This window comes from Oxyura jamaicensis, chromosome 1, assembly GCF_011077185.1.
Source record: "Oxyura jamaicensis isolate SHBP4307 breed ruddy duck chromosome 1, BPBGC_Ojam_1.0, whole genome shotgun sequence".
Lineage (NCBI taxonomy): Eukaryota > Metazoa > Chordata > Aves > Anseriformes > Anatidae > Oxyura > Oxyura jamaicensis.
The window spans coordinates 174,725,458-174,751,724 of record NC_048893.1 but is presented as its reverse complement, the minus strand read 5'-3'; the positions used below and the strand labels follow the sequence as shown (position 1 = coordinate 174,751,724).

Below are 26,267 nucleotides of genomic sequence, written 5' to 3'. Positions count from 1 at the left end.
TTGTATCAGGAATAGTGCAGCCAGCAGGACCAGGAGGTGATTGTTCCCCTGTACTCAGCTCTGGTGAGGCCGCACCTCGAGTGCTGTGTTCAGCTCTGGGCCCCTCACTACAAGAAGGACATCGAGGCCCTGGAGCGTGTCCAGAGCAGGGCTATGAGGGGCCTGGAGCACAAGTCCCGTGAGGAGCGGCTGAGGGAACTGGGGGTGTTTGTTCTGGAGAAGAGGAGGCTCAGGGGAGACCTCATTGCTCTCTGCAGCTACCTGAAGGGAAGGTGTGGGGAGCTGGGGGTCGGCCTCTTCTCACAGGTAACCAGTGATAGGACTAGAGGGAATGGCCTCAAGTTGCGCCAGGGGAGGTTCAGGTTGGAAATGAGGAGCCATTTCTTCTCAGAAAGAGCAGTCAGGCACTGGGACGGGTTGCCCAGGGAGGTGGTGGTGTCACCGTCCCTGGGGGTGTTCAAGGAAAGGTTGGATGTGGTGCTTAGGGACATGGTCTAGTGGGTGACACTGGTGGTAGGGGGATGGTTGGACCAGATGATCTTGCAGGTCTTTTCCAACCTTAATGATTGAACCTCTACGGTTCTATGACCGTATGACAGGGAATGACAGGGACCGTATGACAGGTTCTATGACAGGGAAAAGGGGTTAGGTGTACATTTGACTTTTGATACATGGGTAGAAATGAAAATGGGCACTTTGATTCTGCTACAGTTTAGCAAGAAGTACTTGTATGATTCAGTTTCATCAGATGTGTGAATATAAATTCCTTAGGGATATAATTAGGTATATTTTATCATAAATTTCTTTCCCATAGACAGATGCTGCTACTGCATCACAGTGTTAACAACAAAGACCAACTGACACTGAAGACGTCATCTGAAATGTGTTTTTCTAAGACATTAGATACACTACGAGAATCTTTAAACAGTGCTGAATAAAAGTACTGATGTTTTTTTCTCAGTTGGTTTACCATATCTACTTGAAGGGCAGTTTATTTTATAAATATAAACAAAACAACCTTTTCCAGTTTCATGAAGGTGTATCTATCTACAGAAATCACCTTTTGCTTCTGATACCAAAAATACCGTGTATGAGAAGTCTCAGCTTGCTGTATCCGTACAGGCTTTACAAGAGCCTACAAAAACATCCACTTGTTTTGAAAACCATGATTTTGATCTATTTACCTCTTGTCAGCTAAAAGGTCATTTCTCCACTGCAGCTATTTCTCAGTGCTCTGAGCAATCTGATCACAGATTCAGACTTTTAAGATGCAGTACTTATTCCCTGCATTCTCAGAAAGAGTGCCTACTTTTCAAGAACTTCGCTGAAAAGTCCTTTTTCCACAATGAACCACCAAATGCAATGTTGCTCAACGATCTTGCTTTTTCTAAATAGCACCCAAAGGCAACAACAAGAGCCAATGTCTGACCTGAAATCAGAATTCAAAATAAATTATTTAAAATATAATTTGAGAACTAATAATTTAAGGTTTTGCATTTTGAAAAGTATTGCACAAATACAGACCCACCACATATTTCTCTCTCAAATATCACCATATAACATCTCCAGGTATGTATCCACATATCAGTGTTGATTTCCATGTAGTCTGCTATTTTTATCGCACGTTTTTATACTCCCGCCTACACTCACATACACTGAAATGTCTCTTTCAAGATGACTTCTCAATTCAAAATATATTCCAGAAAGCTGGGATTTTCTCCCATTTTTCACATAAAGAAATCTAGCCGTGAATATTTTTTGTTCTTGCTTCTCCTGTCTGTTTTCCAGGTTGAAAAAATGAACTACAGTACAGATAACATTCAGCCTTATACCAGGTTTTGAACACAGGGCTTTCTCCTAACATCACAAACAGAGCTATAGTTGAAGTGTCAGACAGGTAGGATCCTTTCTTTTCCTTCTTTCAGACATGACACCAGAACTTTTAAAAATAAGCTTGGCATCCAGAATATGTCTCACCGCTTCGAGCCCCAACCATTTTTTATTTTTATTTTTTTAATCAAAATGATTTCACATATTTTTTTCACCTCCCTCAGCTCTTGAATTTGAAGCAGTCGCGCTGCTGTCATTGTGATGGTTTGGGGATTAAAAAGAGTCTGGACTTGTGAAAAGTTAAGCTCTTATAGTGGCCTATTTCTTCCATTTAGATTCTTCACATTAAAGCTGTTACCACATTTCTACCTTATTCTAACCTGAATTAAGGCAGTTCAACCGATTACGTAGGAGGACGGACGTCCCATTTGTCTCCATGGATTGGAATCCTAACGCCAGAGCCTTAAGTTAGTCACAAAAATGAATCCTGTAAAATCCCCAACTTGCGTCTATTAATGGGAGCTCTGTACAAAGCCACAGAATTGAACACAGTCCAAGAGCAGAAGGAGCAGAGGAAAGCTCTTGGGTGAGCTGTTTCTTTTCCTAATTCATTACTACTTCTTTTATCTTCCTCTTTGGCAAGGTCTCAGTCAGCACTCAAGCACATACACAATCTGAGGGAACAGCAGGACAGTAATTCCAATTTGTATTACATGTCGCAGGGTACAGTTCCTCCTGATTCTGCCACTAGTATTAAAACAGGGTTAGCTAGATATTTCTGAAAAAAAAACCTGAAGTATTCAAAAACTTAACACAGATACATAATTGGCATTAACTTTGGCTAGGACTGCACGAAAGAGACTGTTCACACTTCTCTCAGTTACTGTTCCTGAGTGTCTGGGACCTGAAAGATGGTGCTGTACCTGTTAATTTCTAGCAGGTCTTTTGGGGCTTGCGGCAGAAAGGATTCTGTGAGATGTCACAGAATGAAAGAATGGCTCGGGTTGGAAGGGACCCAGTTCCACCCCCCTGCCATGGGCAGGACACCTCCCACCAGACCAGGTTGCCCAAAGCCCCATCCAGCCTGGCCTTGAGCACCTTCCCTGGGCAGCCTGTGCCAGGGCCTCACCACCCTCTGAGTAAAGAATTTCCTCCTAACATCTAATCTAAATCTCCCCTCATTTAGTTTAAAGGCATTCCCCCATGTCCTATCCCTGACCAAGAGTCCCTCTCCAGCTTTCCTGTAGGCCCCCTTTAGGCACTGGAAGGCCGCTTTAAGGTCTCTCCAGATCCTTCTCTTCTCCAGGCTGAACAACCCCAACCCCCTCAGCCTGTCTTCATAGGAGAGGTGCTCCAGCCCTCTGAGAATCCTTGTGGCCCTCCTCTGGACTTGCTCTAATAGGTCCATGTCCTTCTTGTGCTGGAGGCCGCAGAGCTGAATGCAGCACTCCAGGTGGGGTCTCACGAAAGCAGAACAGAGGGGGAGAATCCCCTCCCTCACTTTGCTGGCCACATTTCCTTTGATGCAGCCAAAGATCCGTTTGGTTCTTGGGCTGCAAGTGCACACTGCTGGCTCATGGTGAGCTTCTCATCAGCCAACATCCCCAGGTCCTTCTCAGGGCTGCTCTCAATCAATGTCTGCCAGGATGGCTGGACTAATACATTAATAAAGGTGGAAGTTTGTTACCTCTGGCATTAGTTATTTGTAAAATGAAATATGAATCATCAGTAAAATACATTGTACGAGTCAACCTGGATAAAGTCACTTGCAATTCCATCCGAGTAAAGAAAGGGCTACCCAAAATTCCTATCAGCAAATCTTGATGTTGCTTGGCAACAGTGGGAGCATCTGGCACACCTAAAGGCTGAGTGAGATAACTGTGGAGGTTGACAAGGAAAGGAAAAGCGAGGGACAGAAGAAAAGAAACAGACAGGGAGTGCAAGGGAAAAATCTGTACGTGCTCCAAAACACCCCATTTTTAGTCCCTCTCCTGCACTGCCACCCACCTCTACCTTGCAAGGGTGCACACACGATGTGCCGCATTGTTCAGAGATGGACCAGCTGGAAATGGCTTTAGCTAAATTACAGCACCTTAATAAAGAGAACACATCCCAGAGAGAAAAAAGTATTTCATTTTGACCGAGCAGCTGATCATATGTATGCGTTTATATATAAAGATAATGATATATAGGGACATCAATAGCATATGTAGTCTGTTGTGCAGAATCACTTTGGATGCAGAATATTATCAACGTTCAGGTGTGTCAGGAACTTGGATGAAAATAAGCACATTTCTCTTTTTTTTTTTTGCTATTTCTATTTAGCAGCTTTGCTTTACTATACTCTATTAGAAAATTTAATTTCACATACCAGCATGCCATCTCTGTTCCAATTTATACTATACCTTGCCACCAAAGCTTGCTCACTCAGTTTTCTTTTACTCAGAACTGTCAAATGCCCTTGTGTCTTAACTCATTTAATGTATGAAGCTGACAGAAGAAACACTGAGAAACCACTAATTCTGCAGAACTATAAAACCACTTGTACTTTAAGACATCCAAATATAGAGTATAATAATGACCACTGACCAAAAGAAATTGTCTGTCAAAAAAGATAATCTACCCCTGCTTTCATATAAATTGGATGCTCAGCTTTTGTAAAGGAAAAAGTATAGGTACAGCCATTCATTTTTATGAGATACCTTGAATGAACTGTTTTTACCTCCTTTGATTATTATGCACTGCGGGAGATGTTTGAAAAACATATAATTCCCAGCAGGTACGGTGTATAACCCTGTATTTCTTCTGGCCCCTTCACCATTTCTGTGCAGCTGTGACATTGCTGTCCAAGCAGTATGATCCTCCTAGACACAGTCTGACATATTTAGTTTCGCACTATCCAGAAACTGTTTTTTTTCCTGGATATTTTGTCTACAAAGATCTCACTGGAAACATGCAAACGTGCACACTTTATAGACAAACAGCTGGATTACTGTTGCCACCACTGCTGATTAGGCCCATATCCAAAATCTGGATGCTCTCAAAATGCATGTCTTAAAGCATATCAGGATGCAGACGGCCTGCTGGCTGTTTTGAGCCAGTACAAACCCTAACACAACTGTGCTCAGCAGCAGTGGGAAAGGAGGGAGAATCAGTGCAGACAAATGATCATGTTCTCCACCTGCTATGCTACAAGGAACTTCCCTCTGTGTACATGTTGCTGTGAGTCCCACTACACCTGGCAGATCTCCTTATGAAGGTCCTAGGAGAAAAACTGATACCAGTTAGAGGGCTGTCTTAATTGGTTATTTAACCTATTAAGAAACAAAAGGAAAATAAAGGTATGCACTGTACAGTGCCTGACCTGCAGGCTAGGCTCTCCAGAAGTGCCTTTAGCACTGCAAAGCATCTAGCCAGGCTTTTGGAAATCTCTTGCTCGATGGAGACTGAGATGTGGAGCTGGCAGAAGATTGCTCAGCTCCAGCTTTCTGCCACAGGCAGCAGGAAAGGTAGGAGCTGAGTGGCAGAAAGCCCACAGTGTTCTTAACACTTTCCTGGCAGGATACATGACTCAAGGCACTCAAGGCGCAAGGGTAGCTTAGGAAAAACTTCCCATTCCGTCCTCAGCTATGAATAAAGCCCCATGATGGTTTCACATTGACGCTGTAGTATGTGGCAAACATACCTTAGGACACATTCGCAGTAACTCTACCACTGCAGATACATACTTGTTCAGCTCCACTGATGGTACTGGCTTACTGGAGAGTATAAAATTTTCTGTGAAGCATCACAGACACTGACCTGACAACGATTAAATCCCAGCCAAAACCACTAACTGCCAACAAAGGAGACGACAGCTTGGCAGAAATACCAGTTGTTCATTGTAAGGAACTGTATGATTATCATCTACAAGGTTCACTAAAGAAATGTATTCCATTTAAAATAAAACACAAAGTGACTTGCAGACTTCAATGCAGCCTCCTAACTAAAGAATAATTTCATATTTTGCACATCACTAACACTGACATTTAAGTTACATTCTGTTGATAAAATACCATTTAAAAGAGAAACCGTCTCGTTCTCTCACAGCCATGTTACTTTTGCAATGGTGACGGAATTAAAATAGCAGTATACGTTTCCCTTAAGGCAACGAGCTGATGTGTCTGCATGTAAGTGAAGACATGGAAAATAGAAAGCTTGAAAACCATCATTTTTATAGAATTGTTAAATTTTGCATAAAATGAACCTATGTAAGAAATATTTTAGGCATTGGTCCCTTTTAGTCATTTATGCTTCTTTCAAGCTGTGGAAAGTAACTTTCTGCAGAAGAGATTTTGTGAAAAATAACACTGAAAATTATTTGCACTAGATTTTGAAAAGTAGGTAATATAAACACTAGAGTTTAGAAGTTCCTTCTACAACATTGGCAACTTAAGCACAACTTGCTGGCCTCTGATTCTTGCAGTCTCATTTTCTCTATCCACATAATCTGGGGGTAAAAAGTTGAAGAATTCTGGATCACTAAAATTCAAGGGATTTTACATTACAACTCTAAAAACAAAACAACAACAAAAAAGTAACTTACTTTTCTTTTTCACTTTATTGTTTTCATTTTAATTCAGTTCCCAAGACATTTTTTAAAACGTCCCAGACTTGGGCACTGGCAGGTGACTGCATAATATTCTCCCTCTGAAAATGTTTCTGGATTGTGTCTGCGTACTAACTGACGCAGTGTTTCAACATCATGTATGAGTATCTGAGGTACTCAGAGAATGAAAGATTCTCCCATAATAAGAAATGCTGTAATTAATTTCTAAAGCTGGGATCTTTTCCACCCACAGAGCCTGTGAGGAGCACAGGAGATACCTCCGCTCGCTTCCCACATGGCGCAGCTGGCCCTATGGGACTTGAGCAGTTTAGCTCCCACTGGAATTTTGCCCATGTCTCAAGAAATTAAAACACTCTTGCTCACAGGGAACCCCAGTTTGAGAAGCATTGGAGCTCTACAGAGAGACACTCCTGCAAAAAAAGAACCAGAAACAGAGGATGGATGGTTTGGCATCTGTGACTTTTTCTGAACATGGTGATAGCCCAAGTAACAAGTGCTACTTGGAGGGTACATGCACCCTGTCACCCTTCCGACAGCTGTTTCAATGTCTTTTTGTCCAAAAAAATCAGAAATCTTTGAATGAGACAGGAAATCAATACGTCACCAACAGAGCTTGCCACCTGGTGATTTTGCACAAGGGTAACTTTTTAGTACTCGGTGACATCACACAATTTTTGGAGCTCCTTGGCAGCAGGGTAGCTGTTGGATGATACTAGTCTACTGATCTTCCACAAATTGCAAATATCATCAGTAGTATGTGAACAAAGTTGCTTAAAAATAGAAGATGTACTGTGGTGCTGACATTCTACATATTGTGTAAATTTAAGCTCGTCAAGGCTGGTAGTTGCCAAAGCAGTTTTGCAGAACCCAGAACACCCGCGGTGCTCAGCATGACTGTAGCATCTGGCATGGTGGCTAGGGAGAGATCCGTGCGCTTCCCTGGGCTCTGCTCTGCAACACAGAAACCTAAGATTAACACCTGAACTCTGACACTGATAGAGAAATGGCCTGCTGTATACCAACGAGCTATCCCACCTTCCCTGACAGGGTCAATCATGATGGTAAACAAACAAAACAGAAGGTTAGTATGGCTAATAACACAGGGTAAGTCATGACAGTTAAACTTGCACTCCCTTTTAGAGGTGTTCACCCACTACACTGCGACATCCACACTACAGATGGAAAAGAAGATGAAAAGAAGGAACTGCTTAAACCCTGGGAATGATGTCCCTAAGTGGTGGCCCTCCTACCTACCAAATACCTCCGTGAAACCTGAAAGCACCTTATGGGAAGAGACATCTTTGTAAGTATTGTAGGGCTGGTAGCAGGAAGGTAAAAAGACCTCCAGCGCTGTACGACCCCAAAGACTTTGGTTCCCAGAGAAGGACTCTGTGTCACTGACATTTAGGCTTGCTGGAAACACAAGCACCCAGAACTTGTGGTGCTGGGTGCTGGTACTGAATGCGGCTTTTTTCAGTCTGAAGAAATTGGCTACGACTGGAGCCGGAACATATTACAGAGTGACTATTTTTAGCCTTGCCCCTCTCAGCAGATAACAAGGAAATGGATGCTTTTTGGCTAATTACCACAAAGGCAAACTAGATATGCTCTTAAATGCAACGCCTGTGCTAGCAGGCGAAAAGGAGCACAGCAACCAGCAGAAGAGGAACATTGTTCCATGAAGCCTGTATAAAGAAACAGGACGAGGAGAGCTCTACGATTGCAACTGTTGTTTTCCTTCCCCAGAGTATAAGGAAAAAATCCATGCAGTATTTGCCATAAGCCCTTCTTAAATGCCCATCCCTAAACATCTCTATTCATTTTGAAAATGACCTTCATGCCAGGCTCCTCCAAAAAACTCAGGAAACATTCTGTATGCCAGCTATGAAGAAGCATGACAGCATCCCAGCAGCATCTCACCACATGATTGCGACTCCAGAGAAATGCAGGTGTGCCCGTCACCTGGAATTGATAAAAATTTAAGACATAAAGAAGACAAATTTCATGCTGCACTGTAACAAAGCCATTTTAAGGCAAAAGAGAAAGGAGAACAGTAAGTTATCCAGCAAGGAAGCCCACTTTTTCATCCTGTGTCTCCATGCATTTGCAAGATGAAGGAAGCTAAAAGGGCTGTTAGTCGCTGGAATGGGCTGCCCAGGGCAGTGGTTGAGTCACCATCCCTGGAGGTCTTTAAAAGACGTTTAGATGTAGAGCTTAGGGATATGGCTTAGTGGAGGACTTGTTAGTGTTAGGTCAGAGGTTGGACTGGGCGGTCTTGGAGGTCTCTTCCAACCTAGATGGTTCTGGGACTCTGTGATCCAACAATTATCTATGCAAAATTTAAGATTAGAGTATCTGCTTTCCATAAGTAATATGATTCTTCTGCTAGGCAGTGTATTGAACAAAAAAGTCACATGCTTTTTCTTTTCCTTTCCTTTCCTAAAATAGCCTGTATACACCTGGCTAAGAGAACCTGAAGACAACAATGGGCCAAAAAGGTATGTTGACCTATGTGAGTTTAAGAGAAATGTGATAAAATACCTGCTGTGTTACAAACAGTAGATTATTCCTTCTTTATTAACATTATTATAATGGCCAGAAGCAACATCCAAAATTGCAACTGTCTCATATCACTGCACGAAATAGCATGGTAATGTAGCAGACCTATTAAAATCTAATCTCCGAACAGCACTTGTAAGAATAGTAAAAGATGACAGACAAAATGGAAGGGAAAAGACAGAGAAAAGAGCCTAAGATTACAACGCAATACGTAGCAAACCAACAAAATCAACTCTCCCAACTCTGAAATGAGGAATAACTGCTCCTCCATGCTGATGAACTCATCTCACTTTGACCCTATTTTTCTTACTTGCTTCTCTTTCCTACTCTGTTCCAAAAATCTGAAAAAAATGGAGCAAGAAACTTAAGGATCGACTACTTCGCAGTCCAACTGTTCCCAGCTAGAATAGTATTTGGTGAGTTACTTAAAAGATATTAGGGAACACCTTTTGGAACTAAGCTGAATTTCATTTCAAGACAAAGAAATTGATCTTCAGTGGTTGAAAATCGTGGTGACACTGACTCAAGAAGACGCAGCCTCAGCTGTGCGTAAAAGCGGCCTCCCACTTCAAACAAACCGAACAGCATTTGCGCAGCACATCAGCTGCTGCGGAAAACGCACGGGTTTCTTCATACATATTTATTTTGAAAGGGAACTCGTAGCCAACTGAGCATACCTACCAAAATATACATGAAGTGGCATGCCGGTCAAATTATTCATTTTCTTTTCCTAGTAGGGGGTATGTGGGAAAAAAAAACTGGCGTAATGTTCATTTTCAGCAATATTCTAAACTGTCAGTCAATACTCTCAACAGTATTTTTGAGGAGACGAGCAAATAGTTCAACTCGTCTACACTAATTAAATTTCACTTGCCTGGCCTAGACCAGCAAATGTCAGGACTTCTGGCAACCTATGTAATACAGTTATAAAGAAATGTGACTTTTCAAAGGTGGAAGATGATAAATTATTCCAGAACAGCTTACAGCCCGTTTTTCCTAAAAGCGCCCGATACGTGTTTATTCCAGGAGTTTTTCTAAGGGCTTCCATCACATTCTCTGTAGAAACCTTTTCGCAGAAAAAGCAAGACGACACACAAAATTCTTGTAACCTTGTTATGAGCTGCCACGTTGGCAAATACCATTTTCACTAATCATAATTCAAGTTGTGTTTTTAAGTTGTGTGAGAGATCATAGAGATTACAACCTCGCTGCAGTTTTAAATGTCAGATCTTGCCTTCCAAAATCTTTTTTCTGACTCCTTTTTTCAATCTGACACGCAGTTTGGGAAAGTTCAGTAATTCAGATTACGTATACCTGATCCAGAGCGTCCAAAAAACCTGTGAAAGGCAATCAACATTTGAGGAGAACATTGAGAATGAAACACGGACTGTGATTTTCTCCCAGTTTTTGCGTGCCATGCACTGCTGTCGGGGAAGCTCTATCAAACATCACATTCATCAAATACTTGAGCAGTGCTTGCATGTGCCTTCAAAGCCTCCTCCGAGAACTGTTAGTCTGGTACCCAGCTACCACGTTGCGAACTATCTGAGCAATCCCAGGGAACTCGTTGTAGCTACTGATCTTGATAATACGTCAGGTTGAATCAGAGCTGTGCCGAAGTCGCTCCCCGAGTTGTTTTTCTCAACTTTCCTCAAAACGGAATGCAGTTGGAGCATCTAGGATACCAATGCGTTCGATTTATTTTTGAAAACTAAGTTGTTCTGTGAGAAAATGGAGGAACAGAAGAAAACAGAAATGGGAAGAGCAGACTGAGCAAGATTTGTGGAGGAAGTGGGCCAGCCATGGTCAGAGGGAAGGACAGGAGCAAGGTAAGGACCTGTGCAAGAAAGGAAGCAGGTAATATGCTGGAGAGAATTAGAAATGGGGTGCGTGCCAGTCCCCCATTTTCTCTCTTCTGTTCATAGCAAAGACACCTCAGGACTAACTATCAAAGCCTTATCTTGTTTTCCTCTCAAGTTAAATAGAGCCTGTGGGGATCCCGATTGCCTGGGGGACTCCTCTCTCCCTGTGCCCAGTTCTTGACAACGCACACTAGCCTCCTGGAGGACCCCTCTCTTTGGGAAGTCATTAACTCCAAAGCAATGCAACGCTGGGACCATGGAATGAACGTAATGCAAATGAACATCTCTTAAGCTTAAGAGACAACATTAAGTGAGAGACAACACCTCCTCATGGCGTAGAGCCGACTACAGTGAGATGGAGAACATAATCTAGTTTGGGTGGAACCAGCTGGGTGGGTCTGGAGGCTGCCTAGGGGAAGGCATCCTGCCTAGGGTGACGTGTGGTGGGGCACATGACAAAGAGTGTGTGCTGTATAAAGAGCCATACGTGTAACCCCAGCCGTGACATACACCCTCTGCTGCAACAGGATGCACACCATCGTCTTCCAGTGTCCCAGAGGCCTGGGGCAAGCAGGGGAGTAGCAGCCAGGAGTAGCACTGCAGAAGAGTCTCTTCTGTGACCACCACACAGTAAAACTGCCTGCAGTTGGGAAGAGAGTCTATTTTTTCACCACATAGTCGAAATATTTTCAAGTAGGACCGTAAGATCCACTACCACAAAACAAGTATCAGAACAGGTGCTTGGAAACCCCATATTGTTTTCCAACAAGCTGCAACAGCATCACCAGCAGTAACTGTAAATGTGTAACTTACCATTAAGGCATTACAAAGAATAGACACATGGTTAATAAAAAAAAATCTAAGAAATCCAGTAGCATGAAGCTTTGCTAGTACAGGACAGCGAGTGTTTCACGGCATTTGTTCCCCTTCTAGAGCCTAAAGTTCAGGGAAATGAAACAAATAAATCTGCCAACAACAAAAGTTGATAATGACAGTAGAGAAAATAGCAAGTGAAGGTCACGCAACTTCTGTTTAACTTTTCTGACAGGAGACACATCTGTACCTTGTATTTAAATGGTTCTGAATGTAAGCTGTCTACAGCCTTCCCATAATCAAATCAAAGGCCGCTCCTTGGGAAAAAACAACAATCGTGCTAGGTTTGGTAACACTTTCACCCCTATGTACTTGTTGTCTAATTCTGTGCTTTCATTACTCGTCCCAATACCCACGTATCACACTCATCTCCCACCTAACTGCTGGCAGGCCCGTCACAAGACCATCACTCCGTCCTCCCGTCAAAACTCTACAAAACAGGACAGAAACCAAATGGGAGGCAGCACGTCCTACCTATTAGCCTATTTCCTTCACCCAGATACAGAGGGTAAAAGAGGAGGGATCCGTATCTTCATTCGATACCAGGGAAGCATCTAATTCCTTTTGGTCACTGCCAGCTCTTGGAAAACAAACGATTCGAGTTATTGGAGTGTGCAGCTTAACTTCATTTTCTAGGTCTTCAAAGTTTGAAGCAACTGCACTTATCATTTAATTCTATTTCCTTCCCGAAGTCAATTTACTGTTGTAGCACTTGAAGCCTACACAACAGATTTGCTGTTTTCTCAATATTATCAATTCCACCTTTGGAGAGTCTCTCTCATGTAAAGCACAATAGTAAATAAAAAGGGAATAAAAATGGTTTAATATAACACAATTCTATAATTTATATGGTTTATCTTCAATGCTCTCACTTTTTTTTTCCCCAGTACAAATACACACTGCACCATGCTGAGGGTGGGAGAGAATAAGAAGGGAGCGAAAAGTTAGATTCTGCTACTGAAATACCAGAAACGGTATTTGGACATAAACCAATTTCTTTTGAGGCTCTGACTGCTAGATCTGCTAAATCTCATGCTGATTTCCACCAGATGAGATTTTTATTTTTTTCTTCTAACAACGTGCAAAGTTAGAAACCAGGCATACACAGCCTGACAATTTTTTTACAGCAAAGGAAAAAAAAAAGGGTACAGTCAGTTTTCAGCTTCTCGGTGCTTCCAAAGACAAAACCTGCTTTCATGGTTTATGTCTTTGCTGCTCCTCTAGGAGTTCTACACACAAAAAAATCTGAGATCAGAAGGGGCACGCATGTGCGCATGACAGAAAGTAGAATGCTGAAAAACTGGAAGTTTGGGTAGTGCGTCAGTTTGGCTTTGGCCTCCTGCTGTGGCCTTACCACGGAAGCTTTTCTGATGAGGAACAGAAGGCTGTGTACAAAATGCAAAAAAGCACTTGGATCAAGCAACCTGTGATTAAAACAATTATGAAGCAAATACATTGCACAGACTATATTCATATACATTTAAATTAGCCAGATTGAAATGAGTCCTTTTCTAGTAACATCCCATTTGCTTCATACTCCATTTCACACTGATGACAAAAATCATGACAGCAATCAGAGAACACAGTCTGAAATGAAATAGCTCACTGCACATGAGCAAAGTTATGGCACTGATTTGCCAGCAGCTAGAACATAACGTCTCAGAATTGAATAAACACAATAAGGAAATACTGGAGCGGTTTAGATCGCAGAGGAAGTTAATAAAACATAAGATACTGTAAATGTGGTATATGATGCACAGAAAACAGATCGGGAATTGGGGAAAAACATCAAAACATCATTTTGCTTTTTCTGCATTTATTTTGAAGGTTTTTAAACTAAGTCTGTAACACTGACAATTGTCTTTCTGAAATTTCCTGCCTTGCATTTCTCTATATACAACCAACTAACAACGTAAGAGGATGATTTAATGAAAACTCACATTTAAAATATGTATGTATTTAATATAGTGCATGACTGAATTCCAAATCTGATTTATTAATAGAGAGCATCACCAAGTTAATTATGCAAATGATATATGAATCACATGGTGACTTCTAGATGTATCGCATGAAATTTTCCGAAGTCACTGAGACTGTAAAATTTGTGTCTTGTGATTTCCATGTCACTTCCATTACTTTGTCTAGCAAGCGTCCCAGATTAGGTTGAACACTTCTCCCTAAACCCTTTCTGATTCTGGGCATTTTAAATATCTTCTGAGAAGTGCTCTTTGTCTAGCATGGCACAGTTTTAAGTGTTAAGTGGAATTCACTTTGGACAATCCACATAGACACCTATACACCAGAAGCTGTTCCTAACCAGACAAACAAACCCTTAAGGCTTCAGTAAATTCTGTTTTGATCACATTTAAATACAGACATGCATTCATATCAGTGTTCTAATAAGAGTTTTGTACACAATGAAACGCACAAGTCCACACCACCCCACCAGACAACACCAGAGGGAGGTATAAGCCTCACGCCAGCCTCCACTCCTTTACAGTAAATCCACCCCAAAATTAAGAGCAGTTCCAATCCTGCATAAATCCTATATAAAACAACAAAAATGCTGAAGTTGCTTCCATCCCTAGGAAGACAACAATAAAAGCATCAAAGTAAGACACTACATATCCATTTCTAATAGAGCTGTCCTACCTTTTCAGTTTCATATAATTTTCACTAGCTGCAGGTCTGCATTCAGCACGTTGCACCACTATTCCTTCCAGGGAAAGTTTATCTAGTAGGAAAAAAAAAAAAAAAAAAAAGCAAAACTGGACATTAAAATAAAATTCACCAACACAGTCAATATTTGAATTCTGTTTCAGCATTCTAATTCAGTATTTATTAAATATAATGTAATTACAAGTTCCCAAATCCCAAATTATATTCTAAAATCTCTGCTATTTTGACACTGAAGAAAAAAGCAGGAAAAACATGCTTCCACAGCAGGTATCCTCAACACCTCTTTATTTTGCCATTGGATGTTTTACATTTCAAGAATGAATCACAAAGATGAAATTTTCAATAAGAGGATGGTAACTGGGCAGTCTTTCTTTCTGCAGGTTGTTGCACTCAACTCACCTAGGAACGGTTTTCCAGAAATGTGCATTGAATACAGTCAGTGTTCAAGAAAAGGAAAAAAACAAAACAAAACAAAAAAACACAACGAGAACCTAACCACCAAAGTATCCCAAAGTAATGGTGTATAAGATAAGCTTTAATTTCATTTTTACTTTCAGAAAAATAATTAATTTTCATCTTATGATAAAAAGCAAGTAATACATATGCTAACACTTGAGGAAAGAGAAACTAAATCTAGCTGTTCATAACACAGAAGATCACCCACCAGGTTCTAGTTAATACTGTTCTCCCCACATTCACCTCTGTAACAGTCACTTTGTCATCCGATGTGAACACCTTCTTGCCTAAAGCAACAACGCCTACCGGATGATAGTACCAGCCTACTCTAAAAAAAAAAAAAAGTCTGTAAGCCTAAAAACGAAAAGCACCCTTATGTAGAAAGGAAGAAAGAAGTGACCGTGGCAAAATATTTCTGGGGTCTGTATTTCTACTATGATGTTCTAGTGCATGGAGAGGGGTGGTGGTGTCAATTTTTACCTTTTCTTTGGGGTATAGCCAGTGCAATATGTGTAAAATTTACACCTTGCATAACAAGAGAAGGGGCATTTCTCTACTTAATGGCTTGATTAACTCTCATGATCTGAAATTTCCTTCCAAAAAACATTCTTGTCTTGCTGTCGGTGCAGGGTAGTACACTGTCACTGTCAGTTCCTTCTGACAATGTCACTGAAAGAACAGAAACACTTAGAAGAAGTGATGTCAAGTAACACAGGGCTCTTTCTGAGATGCCTGTAATTTTTCCCAATGCCTTATCGGATGAAATATTATTACATCTGGAAATCTAAGCCTGCTCCCCCTGAATAATGCAGACAGCAATTACTTCAACACAAAGTATTTTAAAAATGATTTAATTTAAAACTTCTTGCTTTGGCTTAGAAACGCACTAGATCCTTTAAAGGAAGAAGAATACCACACTTTTGCAGGTAGTTTTGAACATAAAGCAACATTTTTATGAAAACATTTCTGGTTTTATTGATTCCTAAGGCTCATGATGAAGAGAAACAACCAGGCCAATTTGCCTGAACTCCTGTGTACCACAGACAATTAAATTTTATCTTCTTTCTTCTGCACAGAACCTAGCAACCTGTGTGTGACTGAAGTGCTACTAATACTGGTGCTTAATTTCTAATAGGAATTTGTCTCCAGCTTCTGGCATTTGGTTCTTATTATGTCTTTCTATACTATGCTAAAGAGCCTTTTAGTACCTGATATTTTCTCCCTGGGAAAGTACTTTTACATTGTAATCAAGTCACTTCTCATCTTTTCAATAAATGAAGTAGTTAAAGCTCATGCATTATCTCACCATAAGGCACTTTATGCCACACTTAAAGTTTCGTGGTTCCTGTCTGCACTTTGTTCAATCTTTCAATGACATTTTAAGAATATGGAAGCCAGAAAACTGATGTAATACTCCTATACTAGTCCTACCTAAACTAGATATGGATATAAAATAACAGATACAGGAGAAGAGGTTGCAATTTATCTCACCTCACTTTAGCCATCTTAAGGTTATTCAGCACTCTGAATTCAAGAGAGGGAGGGTGACTTTCAGAAGGCAATTGGCCCCATCTCTTTTAGGATTCAATGAACTGCCCAGTGCTGGTGATTCTCCCCCCAGATCAACTGCTCTCTGAAAATCAAACTCAGGTGCTCAATGGAGCTGACTGCCGATTATATCACTAATGCATCTATTCTGAGTCCTTCTAAGCCTCGCGTTTTTATCTCTGTGCTCTGCATTCCCCGTTCCTAGGTATGTAATTGCCTCTAGCTTGGTTAAAATGCATTTTCTTTAAACAGATTCTGTGAAATAAGTGATCCAGGTCACACTATGACAGTCCTGCCGTAGTTATTCACTGTCTGACCAGTGTTTGTGTCAACCACGACACATCCTACAAGCACAGATTTTCACTCACTGCTGTTCCCCTCGCTAATCCTGGAGGAAGCCCTTCAAACTACAACCCAAGTGACTTCCAACTGATAATTACCTTCTGATAACTGTCAGCTGGTTTTTAATCTTATTCCATTATAAAAAAAAAAATCAGAACGTTATAAGATTTCAAATTATGTGCAATATGAAATGCTAAGCAGACTACAAACATGCTGTTACTTTATCAGACGGACTTGTCATCTCCCAGATAAATGAAACTAGAAATAAAATATTTGAAATTAAATACTTGACTTGAATACTTGAAACTAGAAATTAAATACTTGACTAGGAAACCTTCATCTAAAGCCATGCTAGTCGTTGTATTTCTGTTCTCTTCTATGCACTCAACTCAACGACATTTTCCACTGGTATGCATAGAACAAGGCTGATTAGCCCATACTCATCCAAGCCATGCAGGCCAGTTGTCTAAACACTGACACACCACTGTCAATCTCTGCACAAAATTCTTGCTGAATTTTGAAGCCGCACTCTTATATCTCAAGGATTAGCATCAGTGGACCAAATAGGTCCCCCACACCAACTATTTGGGAAGTAGAGTAACAGTTGTTTGAACCTACCAATTAAACATGCTTATCGTTAGCACTAGCTCATGGTTTACGTCTTCAGCAATAACCTCTTTTAATTACCAATGGTCTGAACTTGGCTTTTAATGCTCCAGCTGCTTCCCAGTACAAGGCTGTCCACAGTGTCTGACAACATGGCCTTCCAGCTAACCCAGCCTGCTGTCAAAACTTATCCCGTCCAGAAGCTGAGGTTTGTGTCCCACTTTCCCTGGACTCTCCTGGGGATTTGAAAACATCCAGAGAGGCTATCAGAATAAATCTGCAAAGATACATGCAATCTTCCAAATGCAAGGATGTAGTGGGGAAACACTATTTTTACTTTCACAGCCTAATTAACCTTGAATTACCAACTGGTGCTTGGTAACTTCAGAAACAGGTCTCCTCTCACCTGTTGCAAGGCCAGAGCTGTAAAGAAAAGACATCCAAAGTGCTACGTCTGCCCTGACACTTCCGTATCACATTAACCTAGAACCCAAAGGATGAATAAGGCTTGAAAGTAGCAATTCCCCATTAAGAATACCTCATTTCCTCAGGTGTCTGACACCTTCAGAGACCTTACATAGGAGAGAGGTACAAATACAGTCAAGTGCAGCTACAGGCCGGTTGGTGTACATAACCCTTAGCTACCAGATGCACTCAGCCCTGTATTCCTATCTGAACACCCCTGTGCTGATACATAAAGGAATTTACTCTTTTAGTGAAGTGACACGGAAATGTGAGGGGCAGATTCTGATTCCAGCTTCAAATTCCACTGACAATCACCATCAAATAAATAGAATGGGGTTAAAAACACAAGAAAAGTGGGCCCACATGAACCTAATGAGGTTCCACAAGGCCAAGTGCAAGGTGCTGCACCTGGGCCAGGGCAATCCCAGCCACAAGCAGACTGGGAGAAGAGCTCACTGAGAGCAGCCCCGCAGAGAGGGACTTGGGGTTCTGGTGGACAAGAAGCTGGACAGCAGCCAGCAGTGTGTGCTCGCAGCCCAGCAGGCCAACGGCGTCCTGGGCTGCACCGCCAGAGGGGTGGCAGCAGGGGAGGGAGGGGATTGTCCCCTCTGCTCTGCCCTCGGGAGGCCCCCCCTGGAGTGCTGCGTCCAGGGCTGGGCCCAGCACAAGGAGGGTGTGGGGCTGGGAGAGCGGGGCCAGGGGAGGGCCGTGAGGGTGGTCAGGGGGCTGGAGCACCTCTCCTGTGGGTACAGGCTGAGAGCTGGGGCTGTGCAGCCTGGGGAAGAGAAGGCCCTGGGGAAGACCTCATGGCAGCCTTTCAGTACTTAAAGGGGGCTTGTAAAAAAGAGAGAAAGCAACTTCTTACACAGTCAGTGATAGAACAAGGGGAAGAGATTTAAAGCTGTAAGAGGCAAGATTCAGATTAGCAGTTAGGAGGAAATTCTTCACTCAGAGGGTGGTGAGGCACTGGCACAGGCCTCCCAGAGAAGCTGTGGATGCCCCATCCCTGGAGGTGTTCAAGGCCAGGCTGGATGGTGGGAGGTGTCCCTGCCCATGGCTGGGGGACTGAAATTACGTGATCTTTAAGGTCCCTTCCAATCCCCTTCTATGATTCCATGAAAAGGACTTAAGGAAACTTAAGGAGAAACACTTAAGGAAATCTTAGTAAAGAGGCACTGGGGAAATTTATTGGAACTGTGCAGATGTTTGGTAGGGGTTTTTTTTGGAGAGAAAGAAAGAGACAGAGACAAAAATTGGCTTGGAGATTTTAATGTGTTAAGTTTTCTCGTCTGACTGCACCTAGCTCTAATTTTCAGCCCCTACATCTTGTTAGACCTGTAATTGCTAAGCTGAAGAGCTTGAAATAAAAGTTTTCTGCCCATCCAAGCACTTACATACTCTCACCCTCTATTAAGCCTAACAAACCATGTTTTCTCAAATCTTCCAATAGCCATATTTTTCAGCTTCTTAATTGGTCTGAGAAACCTTCATTTATCAATGTCTCTCCTGAGCTGTGGTCCTCAGACGGATTTGATGGTGCATAGGACAGGATCCAGTTCGCTGACCGCTGCCCACAGCGATTCACTTCAGTTGTTGGGGATGCATTCACTGTACACAGGCCAGAGCCTCTGCCCTTCCCTTCCCACAAGCATGTATATTGCAAACTCCATCTACAGTGTATTCCTAGGCATAAAAGTTCCTATTTGGCCATATTAAAATATCCTAACCAACTACCCAAATGATTCTGCATCAGTACGCGTCTCCTTGTCTACTACATTCCCAGTCTATATCATCTCCAGACTTTATCAGTAGCTGTCTCCTGCTAGATCACTGACTAAAAATAAATAGGACTGAGAACCAAACCACAGCAACACTTTAGAGATAATTCTCTGCTTAACATTTAGCAGTTTGAAACCTGGCAGATAATTTTGGTATTTTATATAATTGTGTAATTCATATAATTTTCGTATTTTGACAAATGGGACCTACTCAGAGATTTAACAGAAAAAAGCACTACCTCCTTTGCTGAACAAAATGCAACAACAACAAAAAAAAGGTACAGTCCATTTTCCCTCCACCCACATTGATTAGCGTTATATTACTCTCCCTTAATTTTCAACTAACTGACTTCCAAGTCAGATGTTCTACTGTTTCTCATAGTCACTTTTTGTTCCTGCATACCTGAGTTGTCCAATTTACCTTTCAAATACTGGCACAGCATTTGTTTCTTCAGTCCTGGAGCACTGCAGTGCTCAAAATTTACTGAAAAATATCAACAGCAACTGCTGATAGAGTTTCCTAGACAGCTCCTTTAAAACTCTTGAGTGCAAATTGTTCAGACTTCCTTGTTTGAAGTTCTTCAATTTTAATTAGTGTGTAGAGCTTGTCCTCAATAGCTGTTAAGCAACATCCTGGAGTTATTACTGGGATGAGAATGCCTATGCTACTGTTACTGTGAGACAGTAACTATTGAACGGTTTAATTATCCCACAACCTGGCCAATTTTCTGTGTTATGACATTAAATAACTAGCAAATTGCCTTGATAACCCAAACAGACTTTATTAGGATGGTTTCCTAACACACTTCAAAAATTCTCCACCTCTTTCAGCTGTAGATTTCTCCTCATATCCTTTGGTGCTGTAATAAATAAAAATAGCTGTTTTCTGTAACCTGGGTCATTTTCACTGCTAACAGTCTCTCAGTGAAGCTGATGTTGTTCAGATCCATGAGTAAGCTGAACCCTTGGTAAACCACTGACTTTTCTGTCGTGTGCTCCAGCACTGAATCCTCAGCTCCACTAGGTGCTACTTCCAAACCAGGAGGTTCAGTAAGACGATGGAAGCTGAGGAGGAGCAAGGTATTTTTTTTCTCCAAAAGGAAACACAATACAAAGTGAGGGGCAGATCCCTACCCCGCTTCTCAGATTTGTTTTCCCGTGTAGCTGACAGATAGCAGTGCTGCAGTTTTCACTATCTCAGGGATGGCTTGCCTGAGAAGGAGCTGAACTAGCATGATAGTGCTGCTTGAATGGCCAACCCCAGCAACCAGGTGACACAGCAGCGATTTGTGAAGCAGTGGTTATTTCAGGATTGCTAGCTACCCACAGCAGCAAGCATCATTCAGCTGTAGAGGGCAGAAATAGAGGCAGCTCACTGATGGCACGGGACAGCATTCAGCAGCAAGTTGCTCCCTCCCAGTCCACTTGGAAGCAGAAAGGACCGAGACACGCTGAGCACATCTCACTGCTCTCCTGGTGCACCACACAAAGACTCTGGGATTAAAAGACTGGGGAAAATGTCTCTAAAGTTGTGAACCTTTACCAAAATGAACTTCTGGACAATACTTTAGAGGAAGAACAAACATGGGAAAAAAAGAAAATTCAGCTTTTCTAGACAAACGCCTTCAAAATATACTGAGCTACATGAAGCCACTGAAATACTTCCTACCTCACTGACCTGCATGCACTGCAATAGTATACACATCACCAAGTGCATGCAAAGAACGAGGGCTGTTTGGAAAAGTTGTCTTTTGGTACGGCACACTAAGCAGAAAGCTTTCACAAAGATGTGCCTGTTTCAAATTTCATGTTACAGATGCATGTGAAGTAAAGTTACATGGGTTTGTTGCAATGAAGGTTCTACGTCAGCTCTACATTTTTCAAGCCTCAAAGGTTTGAATGTAAATATTCATGATCTCCACAGTGTATTTGCCACATCAAATAGACTTTGAATATTTTATCGTATGAGCCACTAAAATAATTTTGCATGATCTTTCGAAGAATACGTAGTCGTTCAGGAAAGTAGAAAATTCCACCGGAAGTGTTACAACATTCAGAAGATTATGTAAAATGCAGAGAGATCAGCTTGTCACACACACAAAAAAAAAACATATCCTTTAGAAACCCCAGCTCTCCCTGGAAATCCCTGCTTACTTCTGCCAGGACATCACTTGTTCAGCTTCAAAGTATTTTAAGATCACCGCATAAGACAAAAACACCATAGAAATCGTCTTCTTAGGGTGTAACAGCCACCAACATGGTTCAACACTGTAGCTATATATGATTTAAGTACATTAACTGATTTTTCCATCATTTGACATTAAACTAGATTTGAACAGAAGCCTCTTGTAATGGCAACAACAACAAAAAAAATACTTAAAACTGTTCTGTTCTCTCATTTTCTTGATTATTCACTTAATAATTGTGAAATAAGTTATATTTGGAAAAAAAAGTCTAAATGTTTAAAAATCAGAAGAAATTGGTTGAAATCTCTGACTGAAGTGATGCTAAACACTTCAATGGCATCAAAGAGTTAAAAATTAAACCATGACTAATTCCTGATAAATCAAATCTAATGAATAATATCTTCCTAATATATCACATACAGCAGCAGCAAAAAAATAGCGTATCAGTGCTAGGGACACCCTGGCAAGTAGAACAGCGAGTAAAAAAAAAGTACATTTATTTCTACTAGATTTAGTTACCAATTAATAAAATATTATAGTGATGACTCTACAGTATCAATAAACAGCCTCAGAGACAGTGGGAGCGGTATGAATAATATCTTTAGGAACAGAGCAAAAGAATTTAAGGGATAATCTGTCTCTCTGTTGTTAATTGCACAAAGCAGGAGGAATCTACCTGTAAAAGTGAAAAATACATCTGGAAGAAGATGGGATCTCCTCCCCGCGTCCAGCCCGAGGTAGGTGCTCACTCCTGCCCCTGCTCTGGATGCATGCGGCGCCTCCCGCTCTCCCCCCTCCCCGCGTCCCCAAGGAAATGCACACATAGATGTGTGCAGAGCTTTCCCTTCCCTGCTCGAAGCTGCAAATGCTTAAAGGGGAAACCTTTTCTAAAAGGCACCGAAGGCGAACCCCAGAGCACAGTTTCACAGAGGGAAGACAGCCATTTGGTTCGTGCTGCTTTCCCCCCATGCAGAAGTGTTGCTAAGCTATAGCGTTCTGTGGTGTTCGACGGGATCTGTAGGCACACTAACCCTTTGTTCCACAGCTGTTGCTATTGAGAAGGAAGGAATTGATGCTCAATAGCCTTGGTGAGTTAAAAAAAAAATCACCAATATAAACCTCTCTCCTCCCTGAAACAGTTTTTATCTATGGCATAGAGAAGGGAAGAAGCAAAACCTAATTAGGCTGCAATTCTTGTACTGGTGCAGACGCTCCCATCAGTGAAAATGGCATCTTTCACCACAAACTTAAAACCAGTCAGACCAACACGTCTTCAACATCACTTCCAAAGTATGTGCTGGGAAAACATCCTGGTGCTGTGCACGTGTCCTGTAAATGAGAAGTATGTGCACGCACTCGATAAATGAGCCCCCCCGCCCTCATACAAATGGGGACATGTTTAATTTCAGCCTTGTCCTGCTGTATCGATCAGGTGCCATAATCAGCACAAGGAAAACGTGAGAAGATTAAAATCCTTGAAACATAAATGAAGCTGTCCTGTTTAACACCACAAGCACTACACGATTTGGCCAGCTGATACTATAAATACATTCAAAGTACTAAAAACAAGGTGCCCTTTAGAACAGCATTATTAATTTCTGTGAGGAACCTTCAAAACTTCAAAGACTTAAAGGTAAGAGAGAGACAAACGCCTTCTATACCCTTCTTCCCTTACACAGTTAAATGCAAATTCCCCTTTACAGTCATATTCCTGCTATCTCCCTGCATACACAGCTGATACGCCACCTACTGCAAAAGCCAGCTGACAGACCAAGCAATGCTAGCAGCATTTCCATTCCAACATCGTGCCGGAGCTGAAGAAAGGTGCTTTTAAAAAAAATCGTCTTTTCAAGCTGACGGGAACAAAGCAAGACTGCTGGCTTTTTGTCCTCGCTTCGATAATGGAGAGAAAATCAAACAGAAGAGCAAAGGAATCTGAGGAAAAACAATGCACCTCCGAAGGCTCGGAGCAAGACAAGGACTATAAAACGTCTCTGGTTACTCTGAACGTTGGTGGCTATCTATACATCACACAGAAACAAACACTAACCAAGTATCCAGACTCGTTTCTTGAAGGTATCATCAACGGCAAGATAATGTGCCCTTTTGATGCAGATGGACATTACTTCATAGACAGAGATGGACTCCTTTTCAGACACATTCTCAACTTCCTACGAAATGGAGAACTTCTGCTACCGGAAGGGTTTCGAGAAAATCAACTTTTGGCACATGAAGCAGATTTTTTTCAGCTTAAGGTATTATCAGATGCGGTGAAATCGAAGTGGGAGAAGGAGCAGCTAGCGTCTCGAGAGACTACTTTCCTGGAAATAACTGACAGCCACGACCGTTCCCAGGGTCTTAGGATCTTTTGTAACGCTCCTGATTTCATAGCAAAAATTAAATCCCGAATTGTACTGGTGTCCAAAAGCAGGCTGGATGGCTTTCCAGAGGAGTTTTCAGTGTCTTCAAATATTATCCAATTCAAATACTTCATAAAGTCTGAAAACGGTACACGACTTGTGCTGAAGGAGGACAACACCTTTGTCTGCACCCTGGAGACTCTTAAGTTTGAGGCTATTATGATGGCTTTAAAATGTGGATTTAGACTGCTGACCAGCCTGGACTGTTCGAAAGGGTCTATTGTTCACAGCGATGCACTTCATTTTATCAAGTAATTACGAAAGGCAGAGGCAACGAGCATGCAGCCAGCAAACCTCCTGTAACTACAGCGTCCTGGCATCACAAATACCGTATCTAACTAGCCCTGTGCCACAGAGCTCGGCTGCTAATCAGTTAATGTGAGCTAATGGTATGTAAATCTCGTAACGACATCCATCTCTGGCTTACTTAAAGCTGAATGAGAATTTCATGCCTGAATTTAATAAAAAAATTATCTGCTAACCACTGTAAATGCAGATTGAATGCTTTATGCTATTTGTAGTATGTTTTCTTCATGCTGTCTTTCAGCCGGAGAGTCTAGCTGGATTTTTGTGTACTTGTTTGACTACCACGCACACACCTAACTGCTCTGCTAAGCAGCAGGGAGAGTATTTTCATATAACAGGCAGGCTTAAAATCTGTTTTGCTTATAACAAATCTCAGACTGGATTTTAAATGGAATAAATTCTTCTGAACGTTCGTTAGTGTTTATGCTATTGTACTGGGTTTGCCAAAACATGAAATTGCAAGAGGGTTCAAAATTAATCAACTTGATTTTAAAGTTAAACTAATTATTTCAACTCACTTACAATCAAATTTACAGCTGTGTTACTACATAACAACAACTGCTAAAACACGTAAACCACCAAATAATGCTGGGGAGGGATTAGTTCTGTTATGGGAAATGAGCTGAATCTGCAGAGGATGTTACATTTTCTGGTTACATATATTTATCAGATGACTAATAAAAATGTTTGGCATAAAGTTTCACATAACAGGCTTCCAATAATGACATCCTACAATGCTCAAGTTACTATTTTCTACTAATCATTGGTGTTCATAAAGACAGGCAATTAACAGAGCCCTTGCTTTGCACAATAGCTTTCTAAAAGCAGTTAGCAATATCAGTTTTGAATAGACCACCTGCTGGCATTTAAGATGCATCAATATAAGTAATGGAATAAATATCTTCTTTCTCCTCATCTTCACAATTTATCAAATCTGCTAATTTATATTTTAAACAAGGTTTTAATAGCTTCGCCGGAACAGCTCTAATTTAACTGCAAGCATTACAAACCAGTCACTCCCCAAAAGCCGAAAAAAATCAACACGCCACACAAAAAGAAGCTGCACTAACTCAAAGTTTATGCTTTGTCCAGCACTGGACTCTGCCATCATCCACAGCTCAAATGAAACCAAAATTCAAGTAAGATACCACTAAATAAAGAAAATCCAACTAAGCAGTTTCTTAACTTTCCCAGAATATTCCTTTTGTATAGAAAAAAAGGAAATAAACATGAAGACTGTCCAAGTAAAATGCACTACAATGCATGCTAGAAGTGACAACCGAGAAAAAGAGCTAACATTTAATAGGCTGAAAACAATTTTGTCTTGGCTTTTAGAGGGAACAAATCCATTTCAGTAATAGCGACTGGGAATGCAATCACAATGTCCCTTTATCGTTCAGTGTGAAACCGCAGTTCACTTGTAACATACGATGACTGTTGGTAACTGGGTCCCTTGCTGGGGATGAATTCACAGAGGGAGACCAGGCAGCAGTGACTGGAAAACAATCCACTATGATTTTATCAAGTGGGGAAGTCCAATCTCTCCAGAATACCCACAGACTAGAAACTATAAACTTCTCTATCCTATCTATATTACAAAGTTAAGGATCAGAAAATATGTGCTTTGAAGCAGAACTTTCCCAGACTGTTTAAAAATCACATCACCTTAAATTTCAGGCATGCAAACTGAAGAAGAGTTTGCATGTCCCAGAACTTCTCTGACTTCGTCCACGTACATTAACCATCTA

General features: G+C 41.4%; 2 protein-coding genes across 2 annotated transcripts in view; one reads left to right on the top strand and one right to left on the bottom strand.

The window, feature by feature from the left end:
- GTF2F2 (general transcription factor IIF subunit 2) overlaps positions 1-26,267 on the bottom strand; it is a 90,573-nt gene that overhangs the window by 36,381 nt on the left and 27,925 nt on the right. The window contains exon 6 of the mRNA XM_035322689.1: positions 14,386-14,467. Within this exon, the coding sequence (XP_035178580.1) occupies positions 14,386-14,467 (82 nt within the window). The remainder of the gene's footprint in view (positions 1-14,385; positions 14,468-26,267) is intronic.
- On the top strand, positions 23,519-24,932 carry KCTD4 (potassium channel tetramerization domain containing 4). The gene has a single exon (XM_035322673.1). It carries the CDS (start codon positions 23,695-23,697, stop codon positions 24,466-24,468), a length of 774 nt encoding a protein of 257 aa, XP_035178564.1. The 5' UTR covers positions 23,519-23,694; the 3' UTR covers positions 24,469-24,932.

Coding starts and splice junctions, on each gene's coding strand:
- KCTD4 (XM_035322673.1), top strand. CDS start 23,695: ATGGAGAGAAAATCAAACAGAAGAGCAAAGGAATCTGAGGAAAAACAA.